The sequence below is a fragment of the Mastomys coucha genome, unplaced genomic scaffold (assembly GCF_008632895.1).
Source record: "Mastomys coucha isolate ucsf_1 unplaced genomic scaffold, UCSF_Mcou_1 pScaffold18, whole genome shotgun sequence".
Classification (NCBI taxonomy): domain Eukaryota; kingdom Metazoa; phylum Chordata; class Mammalia; order Rodentia; family Muridae; genus Mastomys; species Mastomys coucha.
In genome coordinates this window covers 93997071-94012719 of record NW_022196900.1, presented here as the reverse complement: position 1 = coordinate 94012719, position 15649 = coordinate 93997071, and the positions used below count along the sequence as shown (strand labels likewise).

Sequence of the window (15649 nt, the reverse complement as noted above, 5' to 3'; positions counted from 1 at the left end):
GTGAGCCACCATGTGGTTGCTGGGATTTGAACTCAGGACCTTCAGAGGAGCAGTCAGTGCTCTTAACCCTAAGCCATTTCATCAGCCCCTCCATCCCTGTTTTTTAAAAAGCTGGGTCTCTCATAGCCCAGGCTAGGTCTCTGTAGCACAGGGTGGCCTCAAACTTATGAATCCTCTTGCTCACCTTGGAGGTGCTGGATTATAGGTGTATAGGTGTATGTTGATTGATTTATTTTGAGATGATGTCTTATTATGTAGCCTAGGTTAGCCTCAAACCCAGGATCTTTCTTCCTCAACACTCTTGGTTTTCCACCATCTGTTTCTGTGTAAAGTCTACCATCAGACTAGGGTCTCTTCCATCTGAATAAGGGCTACTTTTCCACTTCCTCCCCTCCTCTCCCCCCATTCCTCCATTCCTCCTCTTCCTCTTTTTTTTTTTTTTTCTTTTTAAAGACAGGATTTCGGGGCTGGAGAGATGGCTCAGTGGTTAAGAGTACTGACTGCTTTTCCAGAGGTCCTGAGTTCAATTCCCAGCAACCACATGGTGGCTCACAACCATCTGTAATAAGATCTAATATCCTCTTCTGGTGTGTCTGAAGACAGCTACAGTGTATTTATATATAATAAATAAATAAATATTAAAAAAAAAAAGACAGGATTTCACTATGTACCCTGAGCTGACCTGGAACATGATATGTATAGACAAAGCTGACCTCAAATTTACAGAGATTGGCCTGCCTCTGCCTCTGGAGTCAGTGAGTCCATAGATCCACCTGTCTCTGCCTCCCTAGAGTGCTGGGACTAAAGGCATGCACCACCACACCAGGCCTACTTTCTCTTCTTGATAGCCCTTGGCATGCAGCCTGCTGGGACAAACACATCCATTCATTTGCTGGGAAAGGTATCCCTTATATAGGGACACTAGGTGATCCCCAGAAAAGCACAGAAGGAGCTAGCAGCACTTCAGGGTCCTGTCCCTCCCAGGTCCCTTCCATAGTCCCTCGACATCTCTACCTTGTACCAGCAGCAACACGTGGGACTGGGTGGTGCCAGCAGCGTTGGTAGCCGCACAGCGGTACTGTCCTGCATCAGCCAGCTCCACATGGGCAATCCGGATGACGCTTCCACTTTGCACGATGCCAGACCGTAGGCGCCCTCCAACTTTGCTCCATGTCACCTGAGGCTTAGGGTCACCCAGGGCCAAGCACTCAAACTCCACAGAGTGGCCGACTACCACAGAGTGCACAGAGGTGCGGACGTTGATAAGCACTGAGGGCAAGGCTGGGGGAGGGGCAGAGTGGTGAGCCAGGCTTGGCCAGGGTGAGGTCAAGCCTGGGAGAGGGATGGCTTGGAGCACTACCACCCATGACATATCCACATACTGTGGTCACTCACACATCACTCAGGCATCCCTCATTAAGCCTCTGTTTATTCATGCACCCAAGTAGCTGGTAATTCAGCCTTTACTGCTCTGCTGAGTACCCACTTCATGCACCCATCTCCCTTCCCTTCCTTGCAATCCTGGTCACAGCCATTACTCCATTCAGGTGCAAGCACGGAAAGTAATCCAAGTACATTTACGGGGCTTCCTGAGGAGCAGGGGCAGGCCCTTGCATTCCACCGCCCCCCCCTTCTCATCTCTGGCCCTGCTCTTTGCAGAGGCCTGAAGCCACCTCCTACCTTGAACAATTAGCTGGGCAGTGGCCTGGGCTTGTCCCCAAGGCCCATGGGCCTGACAAACATATGTCCCTTGGCAGCTCTGGTCTAAGTTCTGGATTCTGAGAAGAAAGAAGGGTGCTGTCAGAAGTAAAGCCAACAGCTTTGCAGCTGTGAGTTGAAACATAACTCGGGGCTGATGAGAGATGGCTCAGTGAATAGCCGGGCTTGTTCCTCACCAAATGGCCTGAGTTTCATCCCGGGATTCTATATGGTGGAAGAGGAAAGTTGACTCCCACAAACTGCCCTCTGATCTACACACAAGTACATGTGTATGCGCACGCATACATACAGACACACAAGTAGACATGCATATACAAACATGAGATAGACCAGCTCTAGGGCAGCATCAGAGACCAGGATGCAAGTGAGCAGATGATGCACTACACCACTCTATCTATCTATCTATCTATCTATCTATCTATCTATCTATCTATCCTCTATCTATCTATCATCTACCTATCATCTATCTAATCTATCACCTATCTAATTTATCACTTATCTCTTTATCATCAAACATCTATCTATCTATCTAACTATCTATCTAATCTATCACCTATCTATCTATCATCTACCTATCTAATATCTATCTATCATCTATCTATCTATCTATCTATCTACCTATCTATCTATCTATCTATCTATCTATCTATCTATCTACCTATCTGTGTAATTTCGATTGAAATTACATGCACATTTACGGGGGATTAATTTGAGGATTACATGCCTCAACCATGGCAGGCCAGTGCTCGACCACTGAGCTACTTTCTCCTTCCATTTTCACTATTTATTTTGAAACATGCTCTCAATTGCGTTGTCCAGGTTGGCCTAATTCACTCTGTAGTCTTGAACTCAGCATGCCTATTCCTCCTACAGGCCCGTGCCTCAAGGTTCTGCTACCACGGCCATCTCAGACAGATTTTCTGCTCTAAGGCTCACTGTCACACTGGCTCAAGGTCTCACAGGGACCAAGCTGCAGATCTCTGACCCCAGAGCTGTTTGCTGGTCTTTAATAATAGTAGGGACTCAGTGGCTCACTGTAATCTCAGTACTTGAGAGGTTGAGGCAGGAGGATCACAGCTAGTTAAGAGGCCAATCTGATCTACATAAGTGAGTTTCAAGCCAGCTTTAGCTACAGAGTGAGACCTGGCTTCAGAAATCTAATACCAAAAAGCAAGCCAAACCAGAAGTGAAGGAAAACCGGCCACTGTTAGCAGATGGCCTTCCGGGCGCAAGGAAAGCATCGAGCATTTTGGAGACAACAGTACTTCAGTTTCATAACCTACAGCTGTGGAAACTAAGGCCCAGAGAGGACCAGCAGCTCACTCTCTGTGACATTGCTCTGTGGCTGGCCCCATAGGCAGGTAAAGTGACTCAGTCACAGTGAGCCTTAGGCTGTAGGGGATGGGTTGGGGGTGGCGGGGCTGAGACCAGTCCTCGCCCAACACCCAACTTACCTGAGGACCCCATCTTGTACACTGTGTCCAGGAGGCAGCTGACCACCCTCCTTGAGCCAGCGAAGGTGGGTGCCACGCTCATTGGGCACAGCGCAGTGGAACTCAACGCTGGCCCCTATGTTCCTGGTCTCTAGCTGAGGAGTGACTTGCACAGTGGGCTTGGATTCTACTGGGATGGAAGTCTCAGGGAGATCTCCAGAGGAGCCTGTGGGAGGAGACATGGGAGACTCAGTTATTCATCGACTGATTGATTGAGAGACAAGGTCTCATGTAGCACAGGGTATCTTCAGACTCACTATGTAGCTAAGGATGACCTTGAACTTTAAACTTTTGATTTCCCTGCCTGAATGCTGGGATTACAGGCAGGTGTCCCCACATCTAGTCAATGTGGTGCTGGGGATCGAACTTGCATGTTAAACACGCTCTCCACCTACTGATCCACAAACCCAGCCTAATCACTCCAGGTTTTATGATAGGATTTTAAGATGAGGACTCTCATCTGTTGTCCAGACTGGTACTGAACTCCTACGCTCAAGTGCTCCCTCAGCCCAGGGTCTTGATGAGCTTGGACAGAGATACACACTGTCACATCTGACACCAACAATTCTTTTTTGTTTTTGTTTTTTGGTTTTTCTGTGTAGCCCTGGCTGTCCTGGAACTCACTCTGTAGACCAGGCTGGCCTCGAACTCAGAAATCCGCCTGCCTCTGCCTCCCAAGTGCTGGGATTAAAGGCGTGCACCACCACCGCCCGGCAAGTTCTTTTGTATACATAGATACATCATATCCCTGACGCACCCAGGTACCAGGACACCCTCATCTCAATAATTCGAGGGACATTCTTCTGGCAGCCTCTCTAATACAGAACCACTTGCCTGTTTGCCCACTCAGTCATGCATTCGATACATGTAAGGGCCACTGTGGGGCTGGGCTCTGTCTCTCAGAGTCTGGATCCTTGGGCAGGGAAGGTGGCTTAAGACAAGAATGATTGGGAAGGGAACACATTTTTTTTTTTTCTCTTGAAAGATGAAAAAAAAAAAAAAACCACTGAGGTTCAAGGTGAGACAGCTTAGCTAAAGTTATCTCTGAGGCCACAACCTAGGCTCTTGACCAGTGAGCAAGGTACTTTGGTGCTCCTAGAATTCCATGTCCAGAGGTTTGTGTGACTCTGTAGGAGGCCACAGCGATGTTAGAGTCGTCATAGGTACGCTGGGATCCTGGGCTTGTAAGAGATGGCCCTGTCATTTGCTCATGTGTTTACTTTACTTTCTCTGGGCCTATGGTGGACAAGCTCCGGGTTTCTGAGACCACGTGGCCCAGGCCCTACATTGAGTGTCCTCCTTGTCTGGCGGGTGATGTAACTTTCCTGGTAAGTACAGAGAAAGTAGAGAGCAGGCTGAAAGTTAGGGAGCCGAGAACAGGAATGGAGGGAGGGGTTTCCTGGATAAAAGCTGCCTCGGGCCTTAGAGAAGGATGCTTGCTGAAAACAGGTAAACAGGCAGAGGCCTTTCTATCCCAGGCGGACACGGAGGTCAAGGAAAGGCCTGTGGGGAAGACTCCAGTTGCTTACCTTGGACCAGCACTTGAGCAAAGGCCTCTGCGGAGCCCACCTTGTTGGAGACCTGGCAGCGGTAGCGGCCAGAGTCTGCAGGGCCCGTGGGCTCCAGGCGCAGCAGCTGGTTCCTGGCAACAGCATTCTCGGGGAGGACGCCACCCACGCGGCTCCACTGGTAAGTGAGTGGGGGTGTGCCATGAGCCAGGCACTGCAGCTGAACCAGCCTCCCTGGCTGCACTGACGTATGTTCTGGAATTATGGTGGCATATGGAGGACCTAAGGGACACACAAAGAGATCAGGTGGGAAAGGGCAGAGGTCACAGTAGGAAGCTGGATTGGAGAAGTGCAATCAAGTACTTAGGGTCCAAGAAGAGACATGGGTGGTAGCCAGGGAGGGCTCTAGATGGATGGGGATTCTGGGGTCCTACCCAAGGAGGAGGTAGGCAGGAGAACATAGGCCTCCACGCAACATTGACCAAAGTCCAAGGAGAGGGTATGGGAGGCTTACTCTCCACATGAAGGACAACGGTGGCTTCAGCATGCCCAGCAGAGTTGGTGGCGTTACAGATGTACTGTCCTGAGTCCTGCTGGGCCACCCGGGGAATGACCAGTGTGTTGCCTTCTATCCGGTGTTGCCAGGGCAGTGGGGCACGCAGCTTGGACCAGTGGATGGTGGGCGGGGGGTTTCCTATGGGGTTGAAGATGGCACTGGTCACTAGGTTGTTCCAGGGACCAATCAGGTGTGGGGGTGATAGGAAGAGGTCCTAAGTGACCCATCCTTCCAGGGACTGGCTAAGTGTATGTTTGTGGGATGTGAGCTCTTCAGATGCAGTCAAGCCGTGAAGCAGCATTGAGCTGCCTTTCTGCGGGTCCCCAGCACACCATACCAGTGGCTGAGCAGTGTAGAGTGGCAGTGTGTCCAGCCTCCAAGGTCAGCTCAGCTTCTTCAACTTGGACCTGGGGAGTACCCGGGGCCACGGTGCCAGTGTCGACGATCAGCTCCACCTCCTTTTGTGCTGTGCCTAGGGCATTATGAGCTTGGCACACATAAGTGCCTGCATCTGATGGTTTCGCTGATGTGATCTAAAAGAAAGAAGTCAGATTTGGGGTCACACAGCAGAAAACTACATGGGTCCCTTTCCTTTGATATGTGATTATTGCTTGTTTTCTGAGCAGTGGTCTCATGTAGCCCAGGCTGGCCTGGAACTCTACCCTTGATGATCGTGACCTCCTGAACCTCCTGCCTCCACACCCTGAAGGCTTCAAGAATAGGCATAGCCCACCATGGCTTATTCATGAGGTGCTAGGAATTGAGGGTAGAACTTGGTTCACGGTAGGCAAGTCCTTTCCTAACTGAGCTCCATTTTCCCAGATGCCTTCCTTTCTAGATCGCCTGTGTGCTGCTGGATACTTCCCATGGAGTCTGTCCATCTGCTTAGGTACCACTCACTCACTCAACCACCTGTCCCCCTGGGCTTCTGTGCCATTGCGACTTCCTTTCCGCCTTTCACCTCCTCCTCTTCTCTGTCCATCTACTTATGCTCTCTCTAGGGATCTGCTTCAGTCAGATCTTAGAAAGGACCTCAGATGCACGCAAGCTCACCTTCAACATCGCGTGGCTATTCATGAGCCCAAACATCCGCGGCTCCAGCTTGACAGGGATGCCAAGTCGGGTCCAACGCGGGGAAGAGCGGGGTTCCCCAGAACTGACGCACTCCAGGGTGATGTCCTTCCCTGTCTTCACATGCACAGGGCCCTCAGGAAGCACAGACACTGTAGGGGGCCCTGAGAGAAAAATGACATGTACAGCTTTGGGTCACATCTGAGTCCACAGCTGAATACCATTTATGTGAAAATTAAGTCACAGGGTGAGCAGTGGTGGGGCAGGGTTTAAACCTGGAGAAGCTGGGCTGGCGAGAGGGGCAGAGCCATAGGCTAGAGCCTCTTACTTACCGTGTACACTGAGATTGACGAAGCTCTGGGCCACACCATAGGTGTTGGAAGCTATGCAGCGGTAGGCTCCATGGTTGCTGGGCCGGGTGCCCACAATGGTAATGATGGAGCCGTTGGGGCTGATGTGGACGTTGTCTGTAGGGTTGCATTGGGGAAGTGTGATGGTTAGTGTCAACTGTCTCTCAGTACGGATCTAGAATCATCTAGGAGATGGGCCTGTGAGGGATTTTCTGGAATGGGTTAATTGGCGTGGTAAGACTCTTGTTAACTGTGAAGAAAGCTATTCCATGAGCAGGGAATTCTGGACTTTATGAACAGAGAGAGTATGAGCTGAATGGGGTATTCATTCATTCATTCATTCATTCATTCATCTCTCCCTGCTTTTTTTTTTTTAAAGATTTATTGATTTATTTTATGCATATGAGTACACCGTTGCTCTCTTCAGACACACCAGAAGAGGGCATCAGATCCCATTGCAGATGGTTGTGAGCCACCATGTGGTTGCTGGGATTTGAACTCAGGACCTCTGGAAGAACAGTCGGTGCTCTTAACCACTGAGCCATCCCTCCAGCCCCTCTCCCTGCTTTCTGATTGTGGATGCCAATGAGCATCTGCCTTAAGCTCTTGCTGCCTTGACGTCCCTGCTTTGCTGGACTATAACCCCTAAGCTGGGACCTGGAACAAGTCCTCCCCCAGAGCCCCCAGCTGCTCTCATCTGGGTATGTTATCACATCAACACTAAAAGGAAGGCAAGGGATGGAGAGGGCCTGCACTGTTGATCCTTTGTGCCTGGGCATGGGACTTGAAGTCAAAGATAGCAGAAAGTGGGAGTCTTTGGAGTCTCCTGGGTCCTGCTCCATCTTTACATGGGTGGGTTCAAGTCACTCAAGACTACAGTATGGACCCTGACCGCCACACCTGATGGCGCTTCCTCTTGCCTCCAGCCCAGGCAGCCATCCACTCACCCTCCAGCTCTTGGTTCCGAGTCTTCCACTGAAGGGTGATGGGTGTTGCTCCCTCATGGATAAGGCACTTGAAACTGGCATCTTGGCCCTCTTTTACCGTGCTGCTGGGTGGTTCAATGGAGATGACAGGCGTTCTGAGGCCTGCATGGTCAGACACTCGACTCAGTAGAGTAGGCTCTACCCAGGTAGGCCCTGCCTAGGCTCCAGGCTCCCTTCCCCACTCCTGGCATCCCCCACACTCACGGTAGGAAGACCCTTCCTTGGGGGGTACTGTGATCTTGAAGGAAGCCTCATGCTCAGGGTGAGAGCTACCAGCCACTTGGCACACATACTCGCCAGAGTCAGCAGGGGAGATGTGGTAGAGCCTCAGCAGGGAGCCATGAGTCTGCCAGAGAGAAAGAGAAGAAAGCCATTAAGGGTTCTGGAGAACAAGGCAAGTCCCCAAGTGCAGTGGCTGTTTCTCCATGAGACTCAAGAGCTAGGCCTCCAGCTGCGAGACTAAAGGAGATTCCTGCACTGTGAAATCAACCTACTCTCTTTACTGAGGAGGGAACTCATTCAAATGCTAGCTGCCAAACAATGATAGCAGGGTGGGGTGGTGGTGGGGAGAAGCCCAGGTCTCTCAGCAACTGGTCTCTTGGTCTAGAGAACAATTCCCTGACAGATACCTGGTTCCCATGATCCCAGGAATGCTGGCATCTGCATGAGGCTTAGGCGCAGAGGAGACCATGCCTTACCCTGGGTTTCTCTCCATCCTGACCTAGTTACCTGGTGTCTGGCAGGCAGGCTGCTCCCTCGTTTGTGCCATGTGACCTGGGCATGGGCTTGCCCTGGTACAACACATTTCAGATCCACAGTCTGCCCTTCAGCCAAATGGGAGGAAGAGGACTCTATGTAGATGGGCTGGGCCGGCCCTGGGGCTGTGGACACAGAGATGGGGAACAGTTAAGGCTCCTGGTGTGAGGGCAAGGACCTAACTGTGGTGCTTCTCTTAGAGGTGACATGGCTGAGCCATATCAACCAAGCAAGTCTCTCTTCCCTAGGTCTGCAGTGTCTTTTGTTTGTTTGTTTGTTTGTTTTTCGAGACAGGGTTTCTCTGTGTAGCCCTGGCTGTCCTGGAACTCACTCTGTAGACCAGGCTGGCCTCGAACTCAGAAATCTGCCTGCCTCTGCCTCCCAAGTGCTGGGACTAAAGGCGTGTGCCACCATCGCCCGGCTGCAGTGTCTTCTTGAGACACAGGATTGGGTTTCCATTGATGAGGGTGACTAAAAGACTAGCGACCCAGACCCAGATCATGGGATCTTTGACCTGGGTGGGCTTGATTCTCAGCCATAGCAATGCCAATGCCCAGCCTAGCCAGGTGCACTGACAATTGTCCACAATCCCAGAATATAAAGTCTCACTCACAGTCACTTGTCACTCACCAGGGATAGGGCTGGGTTCAGAGGCCTCGATGGTGACCAGGACAGAAGCCTCCAGGGTACCTGAGCTGCCAGTCACTTGGCATGAGTACTCGCCAGAATCCTCTGGGGACACACGGTTCAGCCTCAGCATGTGGCCATGGACCTGCATGGAGGGGAGGGAATGGGGAAGGGCTGGGCCATCCTGGGCTACACAAAACTCTATGCCATAGGCAATAGAGTTCAGGAAGTAGGGTTTTGAAGAAGTGGTGTCCTCTCTTATAGCCAGGTGCTGGGGACTAGTGGTGGCCCTGTTGTGTCCAGTCTGTTGGCAGCCACTTGGCTCTAGTGGCTGTACAAAGTTCCCCAAACTATCACTGACTGCTGGGGCCAACCTCCCTTCAGGGATGGGCTTGGGAAATAGTGATGAGGGGGCACATGCTTCACTTCCCAGGCTCTGTACCTGGTGCCCAGCGGGCAGGCTGCCTCCACGTTTGCGCCATGTGACCTGGGCATGGGCCTGCCCAGGAACCACACAGCTTAGATCCAGGGTCTGCCCCTCAGCCACTCGGGACGAGGAGGTCTCGATGCGGATGGACGGGACTCCACCTAAGTGTCAGTGATTAAGGCCTCTTAGCCTACTGTGTAGACTGGATTCAAGGGCTTCTTTCCCTTCTGGGGCCACTCAGATCTGGAGGGTAGAGCGCTCTGACGATGGGGGGTGGGGGCCCTCTTTCTCCTCATCCACCCCACCCCATCCCTGGCAACCTTGAGCTCTCAGAGTCGCTGTGGCAAGCCTCTCTACAGTCACTGACTCTTTCCAGACTCCAGTAAGTTGAAAGCTAAGAACTCAGACCTTGGGGCCAGACTGCAAGAGGTCATCTCCCAGCATGGCCATTTAATGTGTGATCTTTGGGAAGTTACCTCTATGGCTCAGTTTCCTCAACTGTAAAAACAGAGAATGACCGTCCTGCCTCAGGGCTAACAGGATGAAATGTACTTCACATGCATACAGTGAGGATTGGTATCTGGGCAACTGACAACTCAGACATCTCATCGGATCGGAGTTCCCATCATGGCCGGGTCCCAGCCTTGCCCCCACCCCCACACCCGGCTATCACTTCCCAGGTTTTCCTTTAATTGCATCACCTTTAAAACCTTGAACCCCTTAGCCCCACCCTAGTGATAACTACCATGAACAGATCTGAGGTACCACCGTCGTTGCTATACCACAGCTGGTACATACTCCTTGAGATGCACCTCAGATGACTGCTAACACCCTGCAGGGCCAGGCCAGGCCTTAGGGACCTCACTGAATTGCCTGTACAGTGAGATAGCAGAGGTAGGAACCTCACTTTCTTTCCCATCAAGGACAGCGATGTGGAGAGGCAAAGTTCTTTGTGTGACATCCCCAGGTGGGACCCAAGCCCACTGGATGCCACACTTGCAAGCTTGTGTTCTCAAGCCCCTGAGAGAGACGGGACCTACACCACACAGCCTGGCTGGCTGTTCTGTAACATCAAGGGTGGGCAAGAGGCAGGAGGCAGAAGGCTGTGATCAGATGCCTGCTGTCTCCAGGTATCAAAGAGCCTCTCTCTCTCTCTCTCTCTCTCTCTCTCTCTCTCTCTCTCTCTCTCTCTCTTTCTCTCTCTCTCTCTCTTTCTTATTTTGTTTTTTCAAGACAGGGTTTCTCTGTGTATCCTTGGCTGTCCTGGAACTCACTCTGTAGACCAGACTGGCCTCGAACTCAGAAATCCGCCAGCCTCTGCCTCCCAAGTGCTGGGATTAAAGGTGTGCACCACCACTGCCTGGCCTCAAAGAGCCTTTCTTTTGCCCAACTCAGCTGCTGTTATCTCTCCCTTATCTCTTTTGCCAGCCCCATACAGGGATCCTCACCAGGGACGTGGACATTAGAGGCAGCCGCTGTAATTGAGACCAGGACGGAAGCCTCCAGAGGGCCAGAGCTGCTCAGAACGCTGCATACATATTCGCCTGAGTCAGCTGGGGACACTTGGTACAACCGCAGCCTTGAGCCGTGGGCCTGGGCGGGGATGGGGCAGAGTCAGAGGAACAGGAGTAAGATGTCAAGCAAGAGCCTCAGAAGGTTGGGGTCAGCCTCCCATCCAGATGTTGGAGGCATCCCGGGCAGTGCTCTCAGGCCTCCCTACTGGGCAGAACTAACCAGGGCTTCTGGACAACATCTCTCACTTCCATTTCATACCTGATGATGAGTGGGCAGGCTACCCCCTCGCTTGTGCCATGTGACCTGGGCATGGGCCTGCCCAGGGACCACACAGTTCAGATCCAGGGTCTGACCTTCGGCTACATGTGAAGAGGAAGACTCAATTCTGATGGGTGTAGGGCTGGCAGGGGCTAAGGACAGAGGAGAGCAGGTTCGCCTGAGTCAGATTCTCAAGTGGGGTACGCACAAAACCTGTAGCCCAGGGCAGTCTCAGATACCCCTCGGCAAGCACCAAGAGTGAGCTAGGCTCTGCTCTAAGGTCCCACATCCTTGACCAACTCATTTAACCTTCACAATTCCATATTCTGCTATAATGGAAATGTCCTTTTATATGGACTTTATTTATTTATTAAAGATTTATTCATTTTATTTATGAGTACACTGTAGCTGTCTTCAAACACACCAGAGAGGGTATTGGACCCCATTACAGATGGTTCTGAGCCACCACGTGGTTGCTGGGAATTGATTGATTCAGGACCTCTGAAAGAGCAGTCAGTGCTTTTAACCACTGAGCCATCTCTCTAGCCCCCTGGACTTTATTTTTTTACTTACAGTTCCAAGCTGTCATGTTTGGCATACAATGTAACTCTGTGTGTGTGTGTGTGTGTGTGTGTGTGTGTGTGTGTGTGTGTATCAGCCAGAGGCCAACCTTAGGTGCTGTTTCTCAGAGCCACCCATCCTGACATATGTATTTATGTATTTATTTATTTTGGAGACAGGGATTCACTCTGTAGCCCAGGCTGGCCAATCTTATCTTTTTTTTTTTTTAAAAGATTTATTTATTATTATATGTAAGTACATTGTAGCTGTCTTTAGACACACCAGAAGAGGGCGTCAGATCTCATTACGGATGGTTGTGAGCCACCATGTGGTTGCTGGGATTTGAACTCAAGACCTTCAGAAGAGCAGTCAGTGTGTTTAACTGCTGAGCCATCTCACCAGCCCCCCAATCTTATCTTTTTGAGATGGGGGTCTCAATGGCCTGGAATGCTCACCAAGAAGCTGAAATGGCTGAAAGATGAATCCTCCTGTCTCTGTCTCCTCTACACCAAGGTAACAAGCATGTGGCATCCCCCCCCCCCCAGTGTTTTTACTCGGGCTCTAACTCACAGTAGTGTGGCAAGCACTTTACCAACAGAGCTAGCTCCCCAGCCTACAAAGCAAATTTCTTTCTATTTTTTCCTTCTGCAACACCAGGGTTGATTCTAGGCTCCTTGGCATGCTGGGTATGTGCTCCAGCACCGAGCTACTTCTCTAACCATCTTTTCCCTTTGGTTTTGAGATAGGGTCTCACTAAGTTGCACAGACTGGCCTTGAACTTTGGATTCTCCAGTCTCAGCTTCCCAACTAGCGGAGATTATAGGCCTTTGCCACCAGGCCTGGCTTGTTAACTATAATTGCCACACAAGGCTGGTGGGAGCCACTTAGATATGAAGCTTTACAGGCCTGGGGTGAATCTGTTTCTCTATCTCACTGTGAGGGAGTCAGAAGCTCGGGGGAGAAGTGTAACTTACTCAGTCCTGAGTAACACAGCAGGATGTGAACCTCTTTGTAAAACCCTTGCTCTCTCCTACACCCAGGTCTGTGGGCCCCAACTCAAGGCTCCTCTTCCCAGGGAACTGCATCTTCCTGTCCCTTTGCTGGATCAGAAGTCAGACTCACCAGAGGGGCTGTTGGTGCTGGGGATGACTGAGATCATGATGGAAGTCTCCTGGGCATCAATGTTGTTGTTGGCTCGGCACACATACTCGCCAGAGTCAGCCACTGACATCTGGTGTAGCCGTAGACGAGAGCCATGGGCCTGGGAGAGGTGGGAGATAGGGCAGGGACAGAGCTGAGGTCAGCAGCCACAGGGCCCTAGTGACTCCAGCTTCCCTTGCCAAGCCTGCTGAGGCTGCGTCTTCTTTTATTTCTTTCTGTGTATATGTGGTTACATGAGTGTGTGTGTATGGGTATGAGCGTGGTGTCTGTAAATGTGCACGTGCATAGAGGCCAGAGGAGGGCGCCAGATGTCCTCCACTATCCTTGTTAGCTTTGTTGCTTTGAGGCCATCTAGACTGGCAACCAGCAAGGCCTCAATGTTGGGGTTACAGGTAGGTGCAGAACAATACCCGGCTAACACTTAAACGTGAGTGCTGTGATCTGAACTCAGGTCCCCACACAGGCTAGACTAGCCTGGATTTTTTTACTATACAGCAGAGGAGACTTTGAAAGCTTCCTCTCCCAGGGTTTCTCTGTGTAGCTTTGGCTGTTCTGGAACTCACTCTGTAGACCAGGCCGGCCTTGAACTCACAGAGACCCACCTGCCTCTGCCTCCCAAGTGCTGGGATTCAAAGCATGCCCCATTAAAAGCGTGCCCTTTGAACTTTTTTGTTTTTTGAGACTGGGTTTCTCTGTGTAGCCCTGGCTGTCCTAGAACTCATTCTGTAGACCAGGCTGGCCTTGAACTCAGAAATCTGCCTGCCTCTGCCTCCCAAGTGCTGGTTAAAGGTGTGCGCCACCACCGCCTGGCCGCTTTGAAGTGCTAATCCTTCTCCCTTCAGCCTCTGGTTGCTGGGACCACACAGCACAACTCCTGGCTTACTGTTGGGCTTGGGAGGAAATCTTCATGCAAGCTAACACTCTAGCAGTTGAGCTGTGTCCCTAGCCTGCTGGCTGCCTTTTATCTACCTAAAGTCCAGATCGCTAGAGTGCACCGGGCACGAGATGGAGCCCCACCACCCTGAGAGATCCAAGGGTCACCCCACTCCACAGTTCCTCTGGGTACCTGGTGTCTGAATGGCAGGCTGCCCCCACGCTTGTACCATGTGATGGTGGCCTGAGGCCGCCCAACCAACACACAGTTCAGATCCAGGGTCTGTCCTTCCATCACTGTGGGAGATGAGGTCTCAATTCTCATTGGTGGGGAGACACTGGGTACTGGGAACCGAGCAGGGTAGGGGAGAGAATGTAGTCAGGAGACAATGACTGTGCTGGGGACCTCTGGCTCCCCAGCGGTCACTTGCCCAGCTCCCTGTCCACCACATTCTCACCATGGGATGGCCCTCTGCTCTCGATGGTAACGATGAGAGAGGTCTCCTGGGAGCCAGCACCGTTGCTGACATGACACACGTACTCTCCGGAGTCCGCTGGGGTCACTTGAGGAATCCGGAGGCGGGAGCCCACAATCTGGAGGGGCAGAGGGCAGTGAATGGAAACAGCGCCTCAGTATCCCTAGGTGCTGTGAACACCACGTACTGGTGGTCCCCCTTCCCGACCTGACCTGGGTGCCCAGAAGCCTCAGTGCCTTCTTAAGGCTCCTAGCATGATACTCTCTGGGTCCTGTGGAAGGAGACTCTAGTCTTTGTGCTGTTCCTATACCTCACCCCTCCAAAGGCCTCCTGAGCGCCCACAGTGGGTCCCGCTTATTACATCCCTCTGTCATTTAGAACGTCAGCTTCCCTTCCAACCACCCGCTGTATGAAGACTGACATCTGTCCTACTCTACGGGGCTCGGCAGTGCCAGGCACAAGCAGTGGCTTCAGCAACCTCTTCATAGGATCTAGAACCAGGACCAGCAGGATGGGTCTATACCCTAGCGCCAAACCAAGCCTAACTACCGAGTGGAGATGCTCAGTGTTTGTTGAGTGACTGAATGAGCGCAGGGCCAAGGGCTTGAATCTACTCTGGACTTCCTACCAGACTGCAGCCCTGTCTACTGGCTCTGTACCTGATGCCGGCTGGGTAAGCTGCCTCCACGCTTATACCAGGTGATGGTGTGTGGGGTGAGGCTGGCAACCAGACAGTTCAGGTCCAGAGTATGCCCATTGGCCAGTGATGGTGATGAGGATTCAATGCGCACGGGGTGCACCACGCTCTGGGCTGCGATGAGACAGAATGCAGGCTGTGGGTGCAGCGGGGCCCCTCGCAGCCCCTGCTATTCACCGCCCTCCCTAAAACACTCACAGTGGGAGGAGCTGAGGTGCTGCTGGATAGTGACAAGGACAGAAGCTTCTTGGGTGCCCGAGCCACTGACGACTAGGCACACATACTCGCCAGAATCAGCTGGGGTCACCTGGAGCAGTCTCAGCCTTGAGCCATGTACCTGGGAGGAGGGGGATGGAGACGCCAGACTCAGAGACCAGCATGGCGGTCACCCACCAGACTCGAGTTGCCTTCTCTGGCTCCCTCCCAGTCCAGTTAGCTAGTGATTGTACAGGTTAGGACCTGTTACGTCCCCTTGGGCCTGCCACGGGATGCACACAGGGCCAGCACTCATGACATGGGCATCCCCTCGACAGATGACCTTAAAGATCAGAGAAGTGAAGGGACTGGCCCAAGGTCACTCAGCAGGCAAGTGGCAGAGTGCATCTGAACTGCTGC

The 15649-nt window shown here is 52.0% G+C and overlaps 1 protein-coding gene across 1 annotated transcript in view; it reads right to left on the bottom strand.

Moving 5' to 3' along the window:
• Positions 1 to 15649, bottom strand: part of Hspg2 (heparan sulfate proteoglycan 2) — a 104176-nt gene that overhangs the window by 11835 nt on the left and 76692 nt on the right. The window contains exons 58-77 of the mRNA XM_031379124.1: positions 15233 to 15371; positions 14997 to 15148; positions 14320 to 14455; positions 14055 to 14206; positions 12950 to 13088; positions 11267 to 11418; positions 10942 to 11086; positions 9509 to 9654; positions 9070 to 9211; positions 8413 to 8564; positions 7888 to 8029; positions 7645 to 7785; positions 6680 to 6814; positions 6330 to 6511; positions 5614 to 5809; positions 5235 to 5414; positions 4742 to 5002; positions 3174 to 3378; positions 1681 to 1778; positions 1015 to 1281 (exon numbers count right to left, since the gene is read on the bottom strand). Coding sequence (XP_031234984.1) covers positions 1015 to 1281; positions 1681 to 1778; positions 3174 to 3378; positions 4742 to 5002; positions 5235 to 5414; positions 5614 to 5809; positions 6330 to 6511; positions 6680 to 6814; positions 7645 to 7785; positions 7888 to 8029; positions 8413 to 8564; positions 9070 to 9211; positions 9509 to 9654; positions 10942 to 11086; positions 11267 to 11418; positions 12950 to 13088; positions 14055 to 14206; positions 14320 to 14455; positions 14997 to 15148; positions 15233 to 15371 — 3262 coding nt within the window. The remainder of the gene's footprint in view (positions 1 to 1014; positions 1282 to 1680; positions 1779 to 3173; positions 3379 to 4741; positions 5003 to 5234; positions 5415 to 5613; positions 5810 to 6329; positions 6512 to 6679; positions 6815 to 7644; positions 7786 to 7887; positions 8030 to 8412; positions 8565 to 9069; positions 9212 to 9508; positions 9655 to 10941; positions 11087 to 11266; positions 11419 to 12949; positions 13089 to 14054; positions 14207 to 14319; positions 14456 to 14996; positions 15149 to 15232; positions 15372 to 15649) is intronic.